This window comes from Carassius auratus, chromosome 1, assembly GCF_003368295.1.
Source record: "Carassius auratus strain Wakin chromosome 1, ASM336829v1, whole genome shotgun sequence".
Lineage (NCBI taxonomy): Eukaryota > Metazoa > Chordata > Actinopteri > Cypriniformes > Cyprinidae > Carassius > Carassius auratus.
In genome coordinates, this window is record NC_039243.1 from 695284 (window position 1) to 717812 (window position 22529).

At 40.1% G+C, this 22529-nt stretch overlaps 1 protein-coding gene across 1 annotated transcript; it reads right to left on the reverse strand.

The window, feature by feature from the left end:
• Window positions 1-210: 210 nt before the first annotated feature.
• LOC113111142 (matrix-remodeling-associated protein 5-like) lies at window positions 211-12615 on the reverse strand. The gene is made up of 7 exons (XM_026275671.1): window positions 12153-12615; window positions 11705-11918; window positions 10214-10343; window positions 9679-10069; window positions 5345-9397; window positions 2664-3585; window positions 211-2380 (listed from the first exon to the last, which is right to left on the reverse strand). The coding sequence occupies exons 2-7, from the start codon at window positions 11881-11883 to the stop codon at window positions 472-474; spliced, it is 7584 nt and encodes a 2527-aa protein (XP_026131456.1). The 5' UTR covers window positions 11884-11918; window positions 12153-12615; the 3' UTR covers window positions 211-471.
• Between the last annotated feature and the right edge of the window lie 9914 nt (window positions 12616-22529).

The window sequence follows — 22529 nt, forward strand, 5'->3', positions numbered from 1 at the left end:
TTGTTTTGAATAATTAGATGTTTTTCTTTATTTGATGCATTATTAAAATAATTGTATCCCTGATTTGTGAAATATTCTGAATTATCGGCTTTGAAAGTCAGAATATATCATACATATTATTAATCACGGCTACAAAAAAAAAAAAAAAAAAAAAAAATATATATATATATATATATATATATATATATATATATATATATATTTCATCAATACATTTAGACATAAACTGTCATTGTCAAAAAGAAAAAGTAGAAAGGTGCCTTGTAATATCAGTAGGTTGGTTACATTACACAAATCGCATACCAAGATTTTGAAGAATAGTACCTTTCACTTGCAAACTTTAATAAAATACAATGTAATGGGCTGATTCCTTTCTATATTTCACATTGAGAAATGCTATTGCTATTAAGCTGTGTTCCAGCTCAACGTCACAGTTCCTTGGGCATATGAATAGTTGCTGTCCTGTATTTCTTAGTACACATAAAGGTATGTACTTTTTGAGTCAACCCCAACCACATTTCTGGCTGTGCATCTGTATAATCCAGCATCTCTTATTGTAGGATTCTGGATGATTAAGGAACCTTGAGGATGGAGGTACTTGTTCCCAATCAGCCGTGGCTGGGGGTTGACAATAAGCTGTGTTCGGTCTGGGGTCTCCCATGCAACTTCTGCTTTGGGGATCCCTATTGCCACACAGTTAAGTTGTACTGCTACTCCTCTTTTAGCATAGGTGGCAGGAGCTGGACCGCTAGTGACGCGGGGTGGATATGCAATTATGGTGACTGGGACAGTTAGCAAGGAGCTTCCATATTCATTTGAGGCCCTGCAGGTGTATAAGCCTCTATCATGGAAAAAGGCCTGTTGGATTGAGAGGGTTCCATTGGGAAGAACAGCATAACGGCCAGCCCTTTGAGGTCGGGTTAAGACCATCCCGCTCGGCAGGGTCCAGCCGAGGTGGACAGAGTCAGTGTTTGACAAGCAGTGCAGATGTAAACTCTGCCCATTCATGATACTAACAGGTGAGCTATACCTGTTATTGATCTCTGGCTTGTGCCCTGGCATTAATGTAACAGTTCTTTCAACCACTCCAGCAGCATTGCGTCCCAAACAACGATATGTGCCTGCCTCCGAGAGAGCAGGGTTACTAATGACCAAAGTCCCATCTGACTTGTGGAGGAATTTATTGAATTGTGCACCACTCAGCAGAGGGGAGCCATTTAGAAGGATCCAAGTCAGCTGTGGGGTAGGTGACCCCTCAAATGAACAGTTAAGGTTAATGGTCCTGCCTACAGTCAGTAAGAGCGACTCCATTTTAGGACTCTTGAGTTTTGGCTTCTGTAAAATATCTGTTACATCAAGCTGGACAACAAGCTTTGTTTCACCCCCCTCATTACGAGCAATGCAGGCTAACTGGCCAGCATCGGTCATTCTCACCGAACGGATATCCAAAGTGCCATTGCGATGTACTGTCATGCGACTGCCATAATATGGTGCAGGGAGTACAATATTTTCTGGAAGAACCCATGTGACACGTGGAACAGGGGTACCGGTAGTTTCACAGTCGATCAGTTTCTGCTGATCTCTCACACTAGACACCCTCATTGAGTTTGTGGTGCCTATGAGGCTGTTAATCGTAGGTGGAGAGACAAGGATTTCTATTCTGGTCACTTTGCGATCCTGCCCTGCACTGTTCCTGGCAAGGCATATATAGTTCCCACCATCGAATCGCTGAACTTTCCGAATTACTAGAGTCCCATTATCATGTATAAAATACTTGTCTGAACCTGAAGTTATGGCTCTATTAGTGGGTGAAAACCACAATATAAGAGGTGTTGGCTCACCCTTGGCACTGCATTGCAGAGAGACGGATTCTCCGTACAGGACCCTGATGACATTATTTGTCTTATTCACAATCACAGGAACATCTGCAACTACTTTTACATGCACTTTCATCTCATCTTTTCCAACTTGGTTCTCAGCATAACAGGTATAGTCACCCTCTTCATGCATCCCTACTTCATTGAAGAAGAGGGTTCCATTGTCAAAGACAACATACCTGCGAATTCGACTGCCAACATTACGTTCAGACTTCATGACACTGTTGATCATGGTGCCATCAGGCAGTGCCCACTGGATTTTAGGGTCAGGTAGTCCAGATGCCATACAGTCAACTTTTAAGTTTCCTCCATACACCACCTTTCTATTAGCCTCTGTCTTCTGCTCAATTTTAGCAGGTTTTGCCATGACGCTGACCTTAAAGGGCACAAAATCATCCCCGATTTTGTTGCGGACAACACAGAGATATTCACCATCATCTTTCTCTGTCACAGAGACGATGGATAGCGTACCATTGGCAGACACTTCGATCCTTTGATCATAACTGAAATATAAAATGTTAATATTATTATTATTATTAGTATTGCTGTGCATTCTTTTAGAGGAGCAGTTATTGTTTGCATGCACATGGTAACATCTCTCATCAGTCAAAACAGGATACAAAGTTATGAAAACAGAAAATCTAGCCACATGCTTTAAGTAGCAAGAGAAATTCAGAAAGGGAAAAAAAGGAAGACAGTAGCTTCGTGCACATTGTTATGAAGTGTATAAACCCAGACTGTAATTTCCTGCAAAGGAGATGTGCTTCAGTGAAGTGTTTATATTACCTGTAGTGAGCATCCACAAGCTTTTTGGATGGAGTCCTCCAGATGATCCTGGGCTCTGGATTCCCTGACGCAATACAGTCCAGGTGCAACCTGCTCCCATAGACCACATCTGTTTTTTGAGGCGAAGAAAATGTAATCTTGGCTCTTGAGTATATTACGGACTTCCTTACAGTCAAAATAATGGCCCTCCATGCAGTGCCAACCACATTGGTTACTGAGCATTCATACCTCCCTGCATCTGTCGGAGAGAGACTACGAACGTAGAGGGTCCCATTAGGGAATACAAACAAGTTACGTCCATTAATAAACTGTGAGGGACGGAGCTGCATTCCATCAGGGGTAATCCAGCCAATGGCAGCGGGAGGGACACCCGTGGCAGTGCAATTCAAGTATGCAGTGCTTCCTTCTGGAAGAGTGATATTCTCATTTCTTGGTTGCTGAATGATAGGTGGCAAGGCCGCAATAGTCAATCTAAGAGATATGGTATCAGCACCAGCTGCATTGCTAGCAATGCATTTATAAATTCCTTGATCCATGTGACTGACCGATTTCATGTGAAGTGTGCCATTGGGTAAGATTGAAACCTTGTTCTCAGGATTGCCATGAGTAGGTCCACTAGAATGTACCAATTCCCTATCAGGAAAGACCCAGGTGATCCGAGGCTGAGGATGCCCTTGGGACTGACACTCAAATTGAACAGTTTCTCCAGGGTATGCTGTGACTTCACTGAAGCGAGGTTGCAGCACTCTGGGGTTTTCAGCAAGAACAATCAAATTAACTAAAATTTGATCCTCTCCATACAGGTTTTGGACACTGCAGAGGTACTGACCCCGGTCCAGAGGAATCACATTATGGATTATGAGTGTACCATTAGAGGACACCTCAAATCTTTGAACCCTGGTGTTCTGTGTAACACTTGCACCTGCAGGAAAAAAAGTGGCAATTTAAGCACAGTATAAACAGGATATACAGTATTGTTCAAAATAATAGCAGTACAATGTGACTAACCAGAATAATCAAGGTTTTTCGTATATTTTTTTATTGCTACGTGGCAAACAAGTTACCAGTAGGTTCAGTAGATTCTCAGAAAACAAATGAGACCCAGCATTCATGATATGCACGCTCTTAAGGCTGTGCAATTGGGCAATTAGTTGAATTAGTTGAAAGGGGTGTGTTCAAAAAAATAGCAGTGTGGCATTCAATCACTGAGGTCATCAATTTTGTGAAGAAACAGGTGTGAATCAGGTGGCCCCTATTTAAGGATGAAGCCAACACTTGTTGAACATGCATTTGAAAGCTGAGGAAAATGGGTCGTTCAAGACATTGTTCAGAAGAACAGCGTACTTTGATTAAAAAGTTGATTAGAGAGGGGAAAACCTATAAAGAGGTGCAAAAAATGATAGGCTGTTCAGCTAAAATGATCTCCAATGCCTTAAAATGGAGAGCAAAACCAGAGAGGCGTGGAAGAAAACGGAAGACAACCATCAAAATGGATAGAAGAATAACCAGAATGGCAAAGGCTCAGCCAATGATCACCTCCAGGATGATCAAAGACAGTCTGGAGTTACCTGTAAGTACTGTGACAGTTAGAAGACGTCTGTGTGAAGCTAATCTATTTTCAAGAATCCCCCGCAAAGTCCCTCTGTTAAAAAAAAGGCATGTGCAGAAGAGGTTACAATTTGCCAAAGAACACATCAACTGGCCTAAAGAGAAATGGAGGAACATTTTGTGGACTGATGAGAGTAAAATTGTTCTTTTTGGGTCCAAGGGCCACAGGCAGTTTGTGAGACGACCCCCAAACTCTGAATTCAAGCCACAGTACACAGTGAAGACAGTGAAGCATGGAGGTGCAAGCATCATGATATGGGCATGTTTCTCCTACTATGGTGTTGGGCCTATTTATCGCATACCAGGGATCATGGATCAGTTTGCATATGTTAAAATACTCGAAGAGGTCATGTTGCCCTATGCTGAAGAGGACATGCCCTTGAAATGGTTGTTTCAACAAGACACTGACCCAAAACACACTAGTAAACGGGCAAAGTCTTGGTTCCAAACCAACAAAATTAATGTTATGGAGTGGCCAGCCCAATCTCCAGACCTTAATCCAATTGAGAACTTGTGGGGTGATATCAAAAATGCTGTTTCTGAAGCAAAACCAAGAAATGTGAATGAATTGTGGAATGTTGTTAAAGAATCATGGAGTGGAATAACAGCTGAGAGGTGCCACAAGTTGGTTGACTCCATGCCACACAGATGTCAAGCAGTTTTAAAAAACTGTGGTCATACAACTAAATATTAGTTTAGTGATTCACAGGATTGCTAAATCCCAGAAAAAAAAAATGTTTGTACAAAATAGTTTTGAGTTTGTACAGTCAAAGGTAGACACTGCTATTTTTTTGAACACACCCCTTTCAACTAATTGCCCAATTGCACAGCCTTAAGAGCGTGCATATCATGAATGCTGGGTCTTGTTTGTTTTCTGACAATCTACTGAACCTACTGGTAACTTGTTTGCCACGTAGCAATAAAAAATATACTAAAAACCTTGATTATTCTGGTTAGTCACATTGTACTGCTATTATTTTGAACAATACTGTATTTCAACATGCATGTGTCAACAATGTATTGACATTTTAATTTTAATATTGTTAAATAATGATAAACCATATCTGTCCTACCTGTGGATACTTTAGTCCATGAAAGGAAGGGGCTGGGCTTCCCCACAGCCACACAAGGCAAATAGGCATTAGTCTCAGCATGTGCTGTTACTGATCTAATGTCTGTGCTGGTGATCCGAGGTTTACCTCTATCCTCAGGCACTGCTGTTGGTCTTTGTTGAGGTCCTCCTGATGTGGCATAATGTACCAAAGAGCTTCCTCTACCCTGAACACCTGGCCTACCAGGAAGTTTTTGTTTGGGTGAGGATACTGTTGAGTGAAGTGGTTGAGTCGTGAGTGTTTTTTTAGTGGTCTTTTTATAGATGTTTTTCTCTAATTCTTGAGACCCAGTTTCCTCAGAAATGCTAGCTAACTGATAAGGAAATTGTGTGATTGGAGGTTCTATTTTACTAATGTATTTTTCACTGTCAGGAATGTGATTTGCATTGTCTAGTTCACTTAGCATACTTGCAGAAGTGGGTGTTTTTGGATAAAACATATGAGTATGTACTGTAAGAGATTTCACAGCTGCTGTTGTTGTTGCAAGAATGTTTTCTTTTGTAACTGGAGCCACATCAGTATTTTCTGATGGAGCCCAAGGTTTCATGGATAAAGAAGAATTTTCTCTATTGTGAATGCTACCAGTTGAAAGTCTGCTTGGTTTTGTTGTTGAAACCACTAATACTGGAGAGCTTTTGGGGCTGCCTGTTGGAACCTGTGAACTTTGTTGTGCCCCCTCAAAAACTGTAGTGGCTGCTGTTGTTGAACCATATCGGATTTCCAAATCATTTTTGAGGATTTCATTCTGGGTGTTTTGGGAAGATGAAGAGAATTCCCTCCCTGGAAACTCCTCTTCAAGCTCTTTGTATGACAGAATGGTTACAGTCTCTGTTGGGTTATGATGGTTGTTTGTTTTAGCTGGACTTGCACCTGGAAGTTCTTCTAATTTTACATTAGAGTTGTCTGGTGTTGGGATCAAGCTGGGGTCTCTAGTAATTTTTTCCTGTTGAGTCTCTTTAAATGTTTTAGCTGCAGGGACATGCATGCTTGTAAACCACTCATGAATGTCTGCCTTCTCAGGAGGATTTGGAATATGGGGGGAGAAGGTGGATTTTTTTTCTTTCTGTATAGATGCTTTTTCTTGTTCTCTTCCAAAAGTACTAATTGTTGATGGAGACACTGGTACTATTTTAAGTTCATGATCTGGCTTAAAATCAAACGAGTGTTTATACTTTGCCATAGATACTTTTTCTTGAGATTTGGATTTATGGGTTTTGTTATTCCTTCCACTGAATAAAAGATCTGTGTTCCCTTCATGAGTCATTTTGCCTAGTGATGGTGGTAGTCTGTCAGTTAATGGACTAGCAGTATTCATCTTGGCTCCTGCACTTTTGGCCAATGAAGATGTTTCTATTTTAGTTTGAGAGGAGGCAGTTGTCTTAGTGACTGAAAACCCATTTGTAACCTCCACAATTGAAGCTGAAGTGGGCTGTGGGGTGACATTGGTGACATATACTGATGATTTAGAACTGTTTGTCTGGGTTCTAATTCGATTAGTCTTTCTTTGTCTTCCACCATTCCTCTTCCTCAAACTGGATGAGTTCCTAGCATGTGAGGAAGAGGCTTTAAGCGAATTAATTAAAGTTGTTTTATGTCCTGAAGTGGGTTTGGTGGTTGCTGTCACAGTAAGAAGCAGTGGAATTTTTGAGACATTATGTTTTGTCTGAGTTATGTGCTTTTGGAGGGTATGTAGTCCTTCCTTAATTGTAGTAAGAAATTCAGTAAAAGAGTGCACAGCAGTTTCTGTATTTGGTTCTGAGAAGGTTTTTGCTGTGGTCAATGCAAAGCTGTGATCCATCCTTCCCTGATAAACTTCTCTCACATCCTCAGGGTTTTGTAAAACCATGTGTTCTTCCTCATCTTTGCCATCAGACTTTGGAATTGCTTCAATTATTATGCCACCATCCATTGTGTGACCTTTGTTTTCCTGTAAATGGGTTCCATATGATGCAGTGCTCCACAAACTGCTCACTGCAACTCCTTCTTCAACCTCTGAATCTCCTAAAGTAAAATGGGTCATCTGTGGTCCAACTGTGGGTTGTGTGATATACGTGGTAACTGTAAATAAATCTAAATTTGGATCTGTTTCAGGAGCGGCTATCTGGTATTTAGCATGTCTTGTGTCTTCAGAATTCTGAGTGCTCATATCCAAGTTGTATTCAGTAGCCTCAATGGGCATCTGTGACATTGTGACTGAGTACAACACATCCTTTACTGGTGCCCTGCTTACCTCTTTAGTTGTACCTTCTGCAGACGATCCTTCAATCTTGTTAGCAATTTCTGACTGCTTTGTGTAGGCAGCCTCTGACTCCTGTATTTTGTTTGTACTGGTCTGAACAAAGTTTGGAGTAGTTGCTTTTAAACTTGTTCCACCACTACGAACTTTTGACAAAATGCTAGCCCAGTGCTTTGGGTCTATTTGGTTGTTTGACATGTTCATTTTTCTTCTTGACTCTACAGTGTTAACCCTATCCACTACTGGGGTTCCAACCCTCCTCCTTGGAGTAGCAGGGCGTCTCCAGGAATTCCTGAATGGATGGCCTCCCCTTATTCCCATGCTCGGTACCCGCCGTTGATTGGGTAAATCCACTTTCCTGGGAAGCACTTTCTCTAAAAACTCTTCAGGTTCTTTATCCCCAGATGACTCCATGTTGTTTGTCACAATGACTTTGGTGGAAACTCCCTCAGCAGGTAGAGGGCTACTTGAGTACTTCTGTAATGAGAGTAAACCTGGTGCCCTTGATATTATTACATTTGTGGCCAAAGTATCCATCCCATGCTGGTTTCCTGCTATACACTTATAGTATCCACTGTCTGAAAGCTGACTGTGTCGAATAATCAGAGTTCCATTTGAAGCAACGGATATCCTTGAAATGTTTACCCTCTTGTTTACAATGCTACCATCAGGGAGAATCCAGTGTATATAAGCATCAGGGGATCCAGTGGTAACACATGGAAGGAAAAAAGCTCCACCTGTGAATCCTGTAACTGGTTCAGTTACTCCTTCACCTCCAGGAGGTGGACTGGAGGACTCCTCCACTGATAGGCGAAAAGGAAGAATAGTAAGGTCATCTGAAGCCTGTGCAATACAGTAGTATACTCCTGAATCAGAATGAGCCACAGATTTAATTTCAAGAAGACCAGCACTTGATGCTGAAAGCCTGTTGTCATCACTGCTAAAAGGTGTTTTTAAAGTAGAGCCATCAGGTAGCATCCATTTAACTGACTCGTTCCCTGAGCTATGCATGGAACAGTTTATCTCAGCAGGACTTCCCACGACAGCAACCTGCATTGTTCTAGTGTCATTCTTGGACTCAATTACAGCCCAGCCCCTACTCTGCTGTCTTATAGATTCCCTTTCCATAACTTCAGTCATATACATGGTGAGAATTAGTCGAACACTTTTACTTGTAGACTGAATTCTGTTTAGCTGAAGGTCCATTGATGACTGCAGTATCCAGGGTGGGTAAGCGGCTATGCTAGCTTTTACTCCTGTATAGTGAAGAGCATCCCTTTCAACATCTTGCTGATACCTGAAGCTTGTGTAAGGTTCCTTACTCAACATAATTTCCCTGCGAAGGTGAACTGGAACATCACTGTAATATGCAATCAATCTCCACAACTTCTCATAACTGGACCTGTCAATTGCACACTTTAAATCTAATGTCAGAGTCACATTTGCTAATATCTGATACTGGTTAACATAGTCCCAGCCTATGCTAGACAGCTCTCTTGGCTCAGTGACAAGACATTCCAGGTCTACTTGATGTCCGTGTTCATCTGACAGACCCAGGGAAATGTTTCCAAGGGGTTGATGAAATTCATCAGCCATCAAGAGGTCACTTTCTGTGTCCTCTTGGGAAATGGCTCTGTGAGCCGTGCTGATGATGGGACTATTGCAAGTGGGTTTCTCCAACTCCTGGAGTTGTTTCTTCTTTACTTGTTTTGGAGAGAAACACATAGCGCATAGCTGGCCATCTGGATAGCCTTTGTCTTTCTTACATTTCAGCACACCTGACAAAAACAAACAAACAAACAAACAGGTGGTTTGAAGTAAATGGACATTCATCAAGATAAAATAAAATGAAAAGCACTGGAAACAGTTCTTCAACTAATTGAGAACAGTATAATTAATTATATTTAAAAAAAACATTATATAATCATATGCGGATCATTATGAGATGATACTTACAGTTTATGATTTCTATTACTTTTCCCTTTAATCTGAATAGAACATTATTTTTTTTAATTATTTTTTTAACGGCAACATGATTGGCAATCATGATGATAAATACCTGGTGAATTTTTATTCCACTCTTTGAACCACCTCATGTGACAGTCACAGGTCCAGGGGTTCCCATGCAGGGAAAGATTCTCCAGGTAGGGCATGCCTGCTAGCATCTTCTGTGACAAAGTGCTCAGTAAATTATCAGACAGGTACAGGTGCTTCAGGCTGGAAACTGGGAAGTGTCCAAAAATAGAGAAAGTGGAAAAGGTGGCTGGGTGGAGCTGCTGAAGTTGATTGCCTTCCAGTTGGAGAAAGCGAAGAGAAGTGAGGCCTTGGAATACATCAGCATGGATGAACTCAAGTCTGTTGTGATCCAGGTGCAACCTAGTGAGACTCCAGAGACCCATAAGGGTCTGTCTACTAATTACCTTCAGTTTATTATAGCTTAGTTTCAGCATCTGGGGAAAAATATGCATTAAACTGTATATATATATTTATTTAATTTATTTATATTAGTACAAATTTTAACTCAATGTCATCTTATTGCAAAATTTTTGTACATGAATAATGATTTCTATTTCAAAGGAAATAGTTGACAGTACCTGCAGGGATATAAGGTCAAGGAATGTTCCATCAGGAATATGATGCACATCATTGCCATGCATTAACAGAAGCTCCAGTTTTCGTAACCCAGTGAAAGAGCTGTAATTTATTCTATGTATAGTATTAAACCTGGAAGAAGGGTCATAAGAAGGGGTCAATAACATGGTAAACTATGCAGTGATGTTGCAGATTTAGACACACACACACACACACACACACACACACAAAAAGGATCAATTGAATTCATTTTAATTAGAGAGACCAAATCTAGTTTTTATTTTCAAAAGACTACATATGGTTTGAATTGAAAGTATAATTACATATGGATTTTCTCCATCAAGCAGTTTGGTTTCACATGCCTAGTTATTGTTTTTAATTATTTTAAATAATTAAGTGAATTCTGTCATCATAGTGAATATCATCTTATTTTTGTAATTGCCATTGGGTAACCAAGTGAACACAATACACAGGTCAACTAAGCAGACTATAACTGAAACGTTGATTTTTTTTTTTTTTTGCCAGGATAATTTTTCGTACATTTGAGGTCAGGGCAAGTTGTCTTATGTGTTTTTATGTGACATATTGTTTCGACAACGGCATACAGAATCAGAGCATTTATTTTCATCAAGAGTTTCATTCATTTTTGGCCGAGATCTTGTAATGACAATGGGAAAGTCAAACCACTCTGTAAAGTCGACTTCAGCACATCCTGAAGACTCTGTGGTGGCCAGTTCATATAAGAAAATGATTCCTCAAGCTCACTGAACCACTATTTCACAAAACTGAGCCTGGTGAATCTTGCAATTGTCAACCTGGAATAGGTTATGCACATGGGTATGTCTTCCAGCATGGTTGTTTGAGAAATAAAAAGCTACCCACTGCTTCAGATAGGGTTAAAATAATTGTTGCAAAATATAACATGCCAGAAACATGTCAATCACCTCAATAATGAAACAATCCCAAACTCTTCAATATTTGCTTATTTAAATCCACATAATGACTTTATTATAATCATTTTGATGTTTATTGATATAATTTATTAAAATAACTCATGACAGATTACATTGTGTCAGCTATACAGTCAACTGCATCTGCAGACTAATATAAACATAGACTGAGAAATATTCACTGGAGAGAAAATGTTACAATTAGCCACTGTCTTCCTAATTAAACTATAATCTTAAATCCTTCCAGGGAGAATCCTAAACATCCTGTGGATTTTTAAGGTCACCTGTAAAATGGTTTAAATATCTCTGCCATTTAGCACCATCAAGGGAAATTCCCACTAACCTACAGATGAGCCCACTTGGATTAAATGTCTTAAAACAGTTTCATTATGTTACGATGATGACCTGAATGATAATCTTCACAAGATAAATCATTTTTGGAAGTGGGTGTGCTGCAGAGCTTTTTTTAAGAAAGCTGATATCAGAAGACAAAGGAAAAAGCAGTTTCTAAGAATAATAAATGAAGGACACGGTCATTCTTACCCCAAATTCATCCTCTCCACCTGTTTGGGCACGCCAGCAGGCAACTTAAGTAAGGAGCGGAATGTGCAGTGAACCTCTGTGGGCTGGTGGCAGACACATGGCCGTGGGCAACACCGTACCACTACAGGCAGTGCTACCATCACCAGCATAATCACAACCCGAGCATAAAAGCGTCCCATCTTGATCTCCACAGCAGAGCAGCAAACACCTTAAACTGCAGAGAGACACAACAGTCGAATCAGCACTATTAATTTTATTTTCCACGTGAATTAATACACAAAGTTAACACATTCTTATGGTGAATCTAGTATATTTACAGAGAGGTGAAATATAGGTGTTAAACGTCACGTTTATGATTCAGCTAAAAAGATGGTATCATTGCTTAAAAGTTAGGAAGCGCTGTTGCAATCCTGAACTCAGATTTCATCAAAGAGCATTAAGAACAAACCGTGTGTTAACTTTGTTAACAGGAGATTATTCCAATAACAATCCGGCATGATTTTGATTCACAGCACCCTTCAAAACTGCATTTCCAAGGATCATGTGATAGTCCATTTACTTCAGGCAGCAAATTCTCCACTGATGATGAAAAGTTTCGAAATGTTTTCATTCAGGTTTCAAGTTTTTTTTTTTATTTCTTGTCGTTTTTCTTCTTAATCCAAAATGAAACCAATTGATTGTCTTCTGATGAGGGGAAACGTAAAACACTATAAATGAGTGGAATCTTAGAGAAACGTTGTGTCTGAGAGGCGCAATCCTGCTGTGAAGCTGCGCCTATGTTGGAAACGTGAGAATGGAACTTCTGGCTGTGGCGCGCGTGGACGCGTCTGCGCGCGGAATACTGACTCGGGGGAGTGACAGACTGTTAGCCTTTTACATGCGTTCTTAAATGTAGTGTTTTGGACTACACGAAGAGCTGCTAAAAAGCTCACCGTCCAGGCAAAAGGTTGTGCATTAATCATGTTAAAGGGAGAGAGTAAATGCTTGTTAAGTAGCGCGTTGGAATAAACAACTTTTGACTTTGCTTACACTGTCATTTGACTCACTATTCTCATTATTATATAGTATTATTCATTTATTATAAAATAAATTAATATTAAAATAAAATATAAAATTGTTTAAATCTAGATTAAAAATTAATCTTTCGCCAAGCATTCGAATCTCATAATTTGTGGCTGCAGCTGTATCCGATCAAATGCGCATTCTTCTTAAACTTGTTTGTTTATTTGAACATATAAAATTAAAATTATATATATATATATATATATATATATATATATATATACACACACACACACACACACACACAGACATGCATAGCCTACATATTTAAATATTATTGTAAATAATTCAAATTAGAAATTTGAATTTGAGCTTGGGTTAAACTAATTAATTTTACTTTGTTGGATCAGCAGCTATGCTAATGATGTCTCTATTTGTTTCTATGTTTTGCCACGGGATTAACATCCTGTGGTAACTAGGATTTACACAAGCTCCAGTCTGGATCCAGAACACCTGAGAAGAGATGATGCTGACCCCCTCAGAGGACCTCAGATGATGCTAACCCTGAATCAAAAAACAGAACTAACAAATATTGCTACAAGTGTGACTGCATCATATAATAATTGCTGTTAATAATGTTCATCGTCTGGCTGACTACATCTTGTATTATTTTTTCTGAAAAATCCTGTCATATGTGCACAAACTGATAGTCACTACTTATAAGCTACTACTAAATATTGTAGAAACTTAATTTTCTGTAAAGTTGCTTTGTAAAAATCTGTATTGTAAAAAGCACTATACAAATAAACTTGAATTGAATAGAATTTAATTATCAAATATTAGATGGAGTCTTTTTATCACCTTGATGATCTGAGTTTATGCTACTCCATTTTTGAGTGAACATTACCAAAATTATCCACACAAACACACACACGCGTATGTATGTATGTGTGTGTGTGTGTATATATATATATATATATATATATATATATATATATATATATATATATATATATATATATATATATATATATTCAATCCTGGCCAGTATCTACAAACATGAACATGTTGTTTATGGTAGTTTTGAAATTACTGCATCCTCCCACTGTGCTTTTTTTCCATGAGGTTTTAAAGAGTCTGGCTCTACATAACTGAGCTCAAAGCCTTGTTATTTCCCTCCTAGAGGGTCCTCCATTATCTCTCTCTCTCTCTTTATTTTTTATACCAGTTTTACAAATGAGGACATTCCTAAAGGGAGGTTTTTGGAGATTTTGTCAGGTTTAGCTCACTTTTGGGTACAGATTTGTAAAATATGGTCCAGGGGGCTGACAAGGGCAAAGGTCATAAGCTCCTGCCCATGTTATTGACCACTTGGGAGATTCCATACACCACATCATGTCATTTCAAGCAGAAAGCACACCTGTTTGAAAATGATATGTAGTCATCTTCAGTGATGAAAAATGAAAGAAAAAAAGGTATTGAGCATACACATACTGTGATTATAAGACAATAATCCAAAATAAAATGCCATCAACATCTTCAAGAGAAGTAATATTAACACAGTTTATAAGGGCTATTACAATAGTCAAGGCTGGTTGAGATAAAAGCATGACCCTTTTAAAATCAGTAAAAGACAAAAAAAAAATTGACTTTTGATAATTGCTAAAAAAAAAAAAAGCTTCTTTTTTGTACAAGGATTAGCTAAATGTCTAAACTGGCAAGTTTGCAAATCAAATTGAAGGTTTATTTAATTTTGTTGTCATGTATGTGTATGCATTTACTGCCCAATAACACTTTATTTACTATGTTTGTTGTAAATGTGTTATGTCTGAGACATTATTAAAAGTTGTGAGGTCAACTGGGCTTTGATAATATTATAATCAAAGTCTTTTGTTGGAATGATTTAAAATTAACAAAGGGGTTGCACACACTTTAGCAACAAATTTGGGTTGGATTAATAATATTTTGGTGTACAGGGAGGCATCAAAGCTTGCACCTGTTTTTCCAGACATTGTTTTAAAAGCAAATGTAGCAACCATTCAACAACAACAGCATCTAGAGTATGCAATTCAGGCCCATCCAGCTGGTAAGCACATGTTACCAGTGGTCCCTGAGCTCCTTTGACATGGAAGTAATCTAAAGACCTTGTGCATGCGTGATGTCCTTTAAAAATACCTTTCAGGTGTTGTAAAAGCATTTCAGGCAATTGAGATCTTCATGATACTTGTATGAAAACTGTTCATTCAGCATCCATATAGTTTTAGTTTTTTAAAAAGCTGTACTTTCTTTCTTTTCTTTTAAATGCCATACCAGCTATAGGCTATATTCATGGCGAGAACAAAGTGCAATCAATCAAAAAAATCTGTACTAAAGCAAATTGTCAAGCTGTACATTTACATAATAATAATGATAATACATTCAAAAGCATCATACATTTTTTGTGAGTATAGGCAATTATTTTATATTTTATTACACAATTTGTATTTATTTATTTATGTTTTAATGTTATGTTAACCTCACTAATTATATAACTTGATTTGTTTACAGGTAACATTTCTATATTCATATATATATATATATATATATATATATTTATATATATATATATATATATATATATATATATATTCAGTGTTATACCCACAGCGCCTGCAGATTTAAACTTACACCTGCTTTCTCTATCCTCAGTGATTTAATTTAAGAATTTACCGGCTTCTCCTCTTTTTGTAATATTTAGATACTGAAATGTGTTTTTCATTCCCCCTTCAAAGTGTCAGTTGCAGATCAGTTTTCTTGTCTTTTTTTAATTTAAAAGGAAACAGTAAACCTGGTCCTCAGTAAATGATCTATACTAACCAGACTTTCCTGTTTGACCATATGGTCGGAGACTTACCAGTAAAATAGAACTAATAATAAACACCATTCCCTAGACAATGGAGTTTACTTTCACTGGTGGTCTGACCACATATGTTAAAATAATAACTGTGAGAGAAGTGATCCTATAATGGGTAAAGTAGCTTTTATTTACACTGTCATGTTTTAAGGAATATGTTATTACATACATTTCTGTCAAAGCATAAAAATCTAACTTTGAGTCCTGAAAGAAAAGTTGATCACATCGGTTATTATGGCAATTAAAAATACTCTTGAAATATATCCAACAATATCTCAACTTTAATTAAAAAAAAAAAAAAAAAAAAAAAAAACAGTGATGGATTTTTAACCCTCATGTGGTGTTCAAAACCCAATAACACCTGTGGTGTTCCCGGTCAAAAATGACCGGCCCATAAAAAAAAGATTATAAATCACTCATTATACCATATTTTCACCCAATCTTGGATTCAATCTTTTTGTCAACTTGTTCTCTTTCAATTAGGACTGGTTTTATATTTCTGTTTCCATCTGATTAATCATGGGCCTCATTTATCTGAGAGTAGGCATCTAATTTTTTGAGTAAAAAACAAATAAATTATGAATAAATTTGGAAATATGAAAAAAAAATTCTGAAAAAAATGGCTACTGTTGATCACACTAGTCTACTCTAATGTTTCACCAGGAATTTTGTTTTGAAACTTTTGTTTTGTAAAAAATATGGCACATAGTCACACTTGTGGTGTTCCCGGTCAAAAATGACCGGCCTATAAAAAATGGCTTATAAATCACTCATTATACCATATTTTCACCCAATCTTGGATTCAATCTTTTTGTCAACTTGTTCTCTTTCAATCAGGACTGGTTTTGCATTTAATTTCCAAACTATTTAATTGTAGGAGTCATTTATCCGAGCTTATGCACCTCAGTTTTTGAGTGAAAAAAGCTTTATTTGTTAATAATTTTGTCAATGTTGTGAAAAAGGTGAAAATAAGTTTCACTGTTGATCACACTAGCCTACTTTAATGTTTAACCAGGATTTTTTTTTTTGAAATGCTTTTATTTTGTACAAAATGGCACAAAGTCACATTTGTGATGTTCCCGGTCAAAGATGGCTGGCCATTGAAAGTGAATGTAGAAGATTACAAAACACAGGGCTTGTATTTTGAAATGCTTTAATTTTCAGAAAAGGGGTGCACAGTAACACTTGTGCTGTTCCCTGACAAATCTGACCATTGTGACATACAAAAAAAACAAAAAAAGCAAAAACGCTGTCATATAGAGAACACAAAACAAACACTGTTCATTTTCTTTCAGTTTTCCAAATTATGAACTAACCAAAATAAGAAACTGTGACGGTCTCTGTGTGAACTCATGCAAGTGACTAACAAAAGCATTTTTAAGGTAACTTGCAATTGGTCATTTTGTGTCACTTATGCACATGACTGACAACAGTATAATGTATGTGCCTTGCAAATGTGCACTCTGCATTTGAAACAGACAGTGCCTGTTTTCACATATTTGGGGCACACAAAGTGCATCTCTTTCGTTTCTCTCCTTTGCCTGTGCCAGCTGAAGGACCTGGTTCTGGTGTTTGTATGTCTCTCACCAATGTAGCAGAGGGCAGTCCTCTGGGTATATTTTGGCGCCTCTGTATCAGGGGGGTCACCATGGATTTCCCCCAGCTCTTCTAGGAACAGCCTCCTCCTGAAGGTTTTCCTTGTGTAATACTCAAAAAAGTTTGTGTGTTTTAACGTGTGTGTCTGGGTAGTGTGTGTATAAATGTATCGATACATGCACAGGTCCAAGGGCTCGATGTTTGCAAGCACATATGCTCATATGTGTACATGAAAATAATGAACATGCTCCTGAAAACTAAATTGTTCTGTTCTTTTCAGTCTCTCCCATTCACTTTCAATGGTCGGCCATTGTGACCATTTTTGACCATGCCTACTCTCAGATAAATGAGGCCCACGATTAATCAGATGCAAACAGAAATGCAAAACCAGTCCTAATTGAAAGAGAACAAGTTGACAAAAAGATTGAATCCAAGATTGGGTGAAAATATGGTATAATGAGTGATTTATAAGCTATTTTTTATAGGTCGGTCATTTTTGACCGGGAACAACACAAGTGTGACTATGTGCCATATTTTTTACAAAACAAAAGTTTCAAAACAAAATTCCTGGTGAAACATTAGAGTAGACTAGTGTGATCAACAGTAGCCATTTTTTTCATAATTTTTTTTCATATTTCCAAATTTACTCATAAATTATTTGTTTTTTACTCAAAAAATGAGATGCCTACTCTCAGATAAATGAGGCCCATGATTAATCAGATGCAAACAGAAATATAAAACCAGTCCTAATTGAAAGAGAACAAGTTGACAAAAAGATTGAATCCAAGATTGGGTGAAAATATGGTATAATGAGTGATTTATAAGCTCTTTTTTATAGGCCGGTCATTTTTGACCGGGAACACCACAAGTGTAACAAGGTAACAAAACCCCCACAAAAAAGTAATAAAATTTCCCAAATTTTTTTTTGTTTTAGTTATACCCTTTGGGAACAAAGTCACTAAGTTTCAGTCCAAAGTGATAACATTAACTATTATTTTCGGGAAAAAGAAAATCTTCTCCGGGTCAAGTTGACCCGAACACCACATTTAAAGGGCATATCTGAGAAAGAAAAAAGTTGGAAGGTATGCACTGACAAGACAGATATAAAAATGTGCCATTTTAGTTGGTCTTTCTGTATTTGCTGTTAGCACTTTACTGTAGAGCAGACTATGCAGTGTCAGTATTAAACTGTAGCACTCAAGTTTATAGGCCATTTCCATGAATTATCACATAGCTTTTGTCTTGCTGTTTTGGCCGATCCTCAGAGCTACCACATGGATTGGACTGTATAATAAACAGCCTCCCAACTGGACTATTGCTAGAATCCAGACAAAGCTTGAAAAACCACAGACACATCAACACAGAGATCATTACTTTATACTAGAGCCTATAAAGAAATAGCAAAAAAGTTTAAAGATGAGATGTCCAATTTCTGCACCAGTAATTATGGACGCCTTTATTTATTTATTTACTCACTCTAACTCCACTCTCTCTCAGTGCTCACGATCTACTGAATTCAAATTTCATTATCACTACCTAAATTATTATTAATGCTCCACAACTTTTCCCTTTCAGCAATCCTGCATCTAAAAAAAAAAAAAATAATAATAATAAAAAAAACTTATAACTCTATCACTACAAAACAGACATTTACCAGTTCACTCATTTTCTGGTCCCCATTTCGTCACTGATTGTTACTGCTGCATACTCACCTCTTTGGGTATTGCATCGATTATGCTGACTTGATTGCACAGATACTATTTAAACTGAGGTGAGCTGGATGGTTCCTTAAATCCCTCTGTAATGCATTTCACCTGAGTCAATATTTATCCAGCTAAACTGTTGGAAACAGCTTGAAAACACTACTTAGCTAAGTCGCATAATCAAGCTTTACACAAATGATTCACACTTAACTGTTAATACAGAGCTGATTTGAGAATAATTCAACATACATTTGATATTAATACTGTTTGTCTCATCCAGAATAAAAATAAATAAATAAATACATCTTAAATGGAAAGAGCACATGCAGTCTTTCTGCAAACAAGGTAAGATTATCTCCTTGCTGACATCTGTCTTTAGCATGCAGGAAGGAAATAACTTTTGTACCATACTAGCCCTTTATAACAGCATTATAATCTTTATATGAGACTTTATTGTTCAATTTGCCAACATAGTATGAGGAGGGCAAACTTGAGTTTACTCACAAATGCATTTTGTCCCACTTTACTTAATGAACTGCTTCCTGCAATAGTTAAATTACATGTTGTTAGTTCCAATATAACACCTGGTCTTGATTATTGTGATATAAGATGACAATAAATCATTTAACTGTGTATAATATAGAAATAATAACAGAGGTATGTGGAAAATACTGGATGTGATTGCACACTAAATCAAACATGTCCTGGCACATTCTTTTTTTTTTACAGGTTAGAGGAATCACAAAATTATGGATATCTATTCACACTTATACAAGTTTTACATTAGTTTGTGTCCTCTAGGTGGATTTTCCTTTCTCACAAATCCAGTCTCCAGAGATGCAAGCAGAACTTGGAAATTCTGATTAAGACACTTTAATCAGAGGACCACAGAGGACCATCTGTGGAATGGCTCAGGGATTAATACCTTTCTTTCCAGGTTGTCACATGTGAAAGATAGCTTAGAACATTCATTTAAAAACCTCAGAGTAAAAAATGAAAGAACAAAAAGGAAAACTTATCAGTTACATATGTAACACTCATTCCCTGAAGGAGGGAACGAAGATGTCACATCGGTAATGACCGACAAATTGAGATCTCACTTAGAGAGGCTAATCCACTTTGAGTTTAAACTAAAGGAGCCAATGAACATTGGCATGCGATGACTGCATTCAACTCCCGCTGTATAACTAGGCAGCATATTCAATGCATACTCAGCTTGTCGCTGAGGAGCCAAGCCGGTGACCCAGCCACTCAGCAGTGGTAGAAAGTCTGCAGGGCAAACAAAGACTCTGAGGCTATACTATGGGTGATGTTTTCTCCGTGGGGGAGGGGGAGCAGGAGGTGTTGCTTCAGTTTATAACAATGTTTTTAGTATTTCTCAGAGGGCAGGCTTCAAGTATAACTCGTTTGAAGTAATGGTGCTTCATATAACTGTCACGCTGCCAGTCTTTGTTTTCCTGGGTGTTCCCTAGTGAGCTCACTTCCCCTTAGGCACTTCACCATAGGCACTTTAATTCCGCTAGTCTGGTTGTGTCTTCACAGTAATTGCACTCCAATTAGAATCGCACAGGTGTTGACAATACTCTGTCATTAGTTTCCCTATATAGAGCTGTCTTTCTCTGTTGTCATCATGGAGTCCTTACCCTATGTGTCTCATGCTCTCGTTCCCCCGAGACTTCCTCTACCTTCTCATTCTTCCGAGTTCCCCGTTTCATCCGGTTCCCTCTTTTGGTTACGTTTGTCTCTCATGACTGTTTATTTTTGTAGTTACCCCTCTGTTTAAATAAAAACCCTTACCTGCATTTGGATCTACCCTCTCTTTGTGTTTTCCCAAACCCAACCGTGACAGAAGGACTCCATCATGCCTAGATCCAGCGGTGTGAGATTTCGAATCGGTTCCCCAGCCACCATGGAGGAACGGAGGGGGAGATTCCGGAACTTAACCACCCTTCATCAAGAGGGAAGGGAGGTGGGTGGCCTGGCGCAATTGTTTTGGACTTTGGCAGTCGGGTTAGGTTACAATGATGCAGCACTAAAGGATTGGTTTAATAATTGCCTGGATGATCCTTTACCTCAATGGGAGATGAAGGGGTTAGAGATCCTGGACTTTTGGGGGTTTACCAATTACCTGCACCATCGTGCTCAGTGGAATGCAACAACCACACCAGAGTTTCCAGACAAGGCTGCCAGCTCAGCCCCACAACCCAAGATGGCCACCAGCCCAGCCCCACAGCCCAAGATGGCCGCCAGCCTAGCGCCACAGCTCAAGATGGCCGCCAGCCCAGCACCACAGCACAAGATGGCCGACTCAACGCCACCGACTCTCCATCGTAGAGGGCGGAGGAGGAGACAGGCAGCTACTGTTCCTCAGGACCCGGAGAACGTTCCCGAGCGGGCGGCTGCCGCCCATGAGGCCATTCCCGATGCGGTGCCCGCTGCTGTTCCGGAGGCGGTGGCCGAGGCTGTTCCCGATGCGGTGCCCGCTGCTGTTCCGGAGGCCGAGGCGGTGGCCGAGGCCGTTCCCGATGCGGTGCCCGCTAATGTTCCGGAGGCCGAGGCGGTGCCCGATGCAGTTCCCGAGGCGGTGCCCGATGCTGTTTCCGAGGCCGAGGCTGTTCCCGAGAAGGTGCTCGATGCTGTTCGAGAGGCCGAGGCAATGCCCGATGCTGTTCCCGATGTGGTGCCCACTGCGGTTCTGGAGGCCGAGGCGGTACCCGCTGCTGTTCCGGAGTCCGAGGCGGTGGCCGAGGCCGTTCCCGATGCGGTTCCCGTTGCTGTTCTGGAGGCCGAGGCGGTGCCCGCTGCTGTTCCGGAGGCCGAGGCGGTGACCGAAGCCATTTCCCGATGCGGTTCCCGTTGCTGTTCCGGAGGCCGAGGCTGTTCCCGAGGCGGTGCCCGATGCAGTTCCCGAGGCGGTGCCCGATGCAGTTCCCGAGGCGGTGCCCGATGCAGTTCCCGAGGCGGTGCCCGATGCAGTTCCCGAGGCGGTGCCCGATGCAGTTCCCGAGGCGGTGCCCGATGCTGTTCCCGAGGCGGTGCCCGATGCTGTTCCCGAGGCGGTGCTCGATGCTGTTCCCGAGGCGGTGCCCGATGCAGTTCCCGAGGCGGTGCCCGATGCTGTTCCCGAGGCGGTGCCCGATGCTGTTCCCGAGGCGGTGCCCGATGCAGTTCCCGAGGCGGTGCCCGATGCTGTTCCCGAGGCGGTGCCCGATGCAGTTCCCGAGGCGGTGCCCGATGCAGTTCCCGAGGCGGTGGCCGATGTTGTTCCCGAGGCGGTGCCCGATGCTGTTCCCGAGGCGGTGCCCGATGCAGTTCCCGAGGCGGTGCTCGATGTTGTTCCCGAGGCGGTGCCCGATGCAGTTCCCGAGGCGGTGCCCGATGCAGTTCCCGAGGCGGTGCCCGATGCAGTTCCCGAGGCGGTGCCCGATGCAGTTCCCGAGGCGGTGCCCGATGCAGTTCCCGAGGCGGTGCCCGATGCAGTTCCCGAGGCGGTGCTCGATGCTGTTCCCGAGGCGGTGCTCGATGTTGTTCCCGAGGCTGTTCCCGAGGCGGTGCTCGATGTTGTTCCCGAGGCTGTTCCCGAGGCGGTGCCCGAGGCGGTGCCCGAGGCTGTTCCCGAGGCGGTGCCCGA

Excerpts from the sequence above, each read along its gene's own strand:
- LOC113111142 (XM_026275671.1), bottom strand. The coding sequence starts at position 11,883 with ATGGGACGCTTTTATGCTCGGGTTGTGATTATGCTGGTGATGGTAGCA. Across the intron at positions 3,586-5,344 it reads ATGGACTAAAGTATCCACAG|GTGCAAGTGTTACACAGAAC; the intron begins GTAGGACAGATA and ends TTTTTCCTGCAG. Across the intron at positions 2,381-2,663 it reads CTTGTGGATGCTCACTACAG|TTATGATCAAAGGATCGAAG; the intron begins GTAATATAAACA and ends TTTATATTTCAG.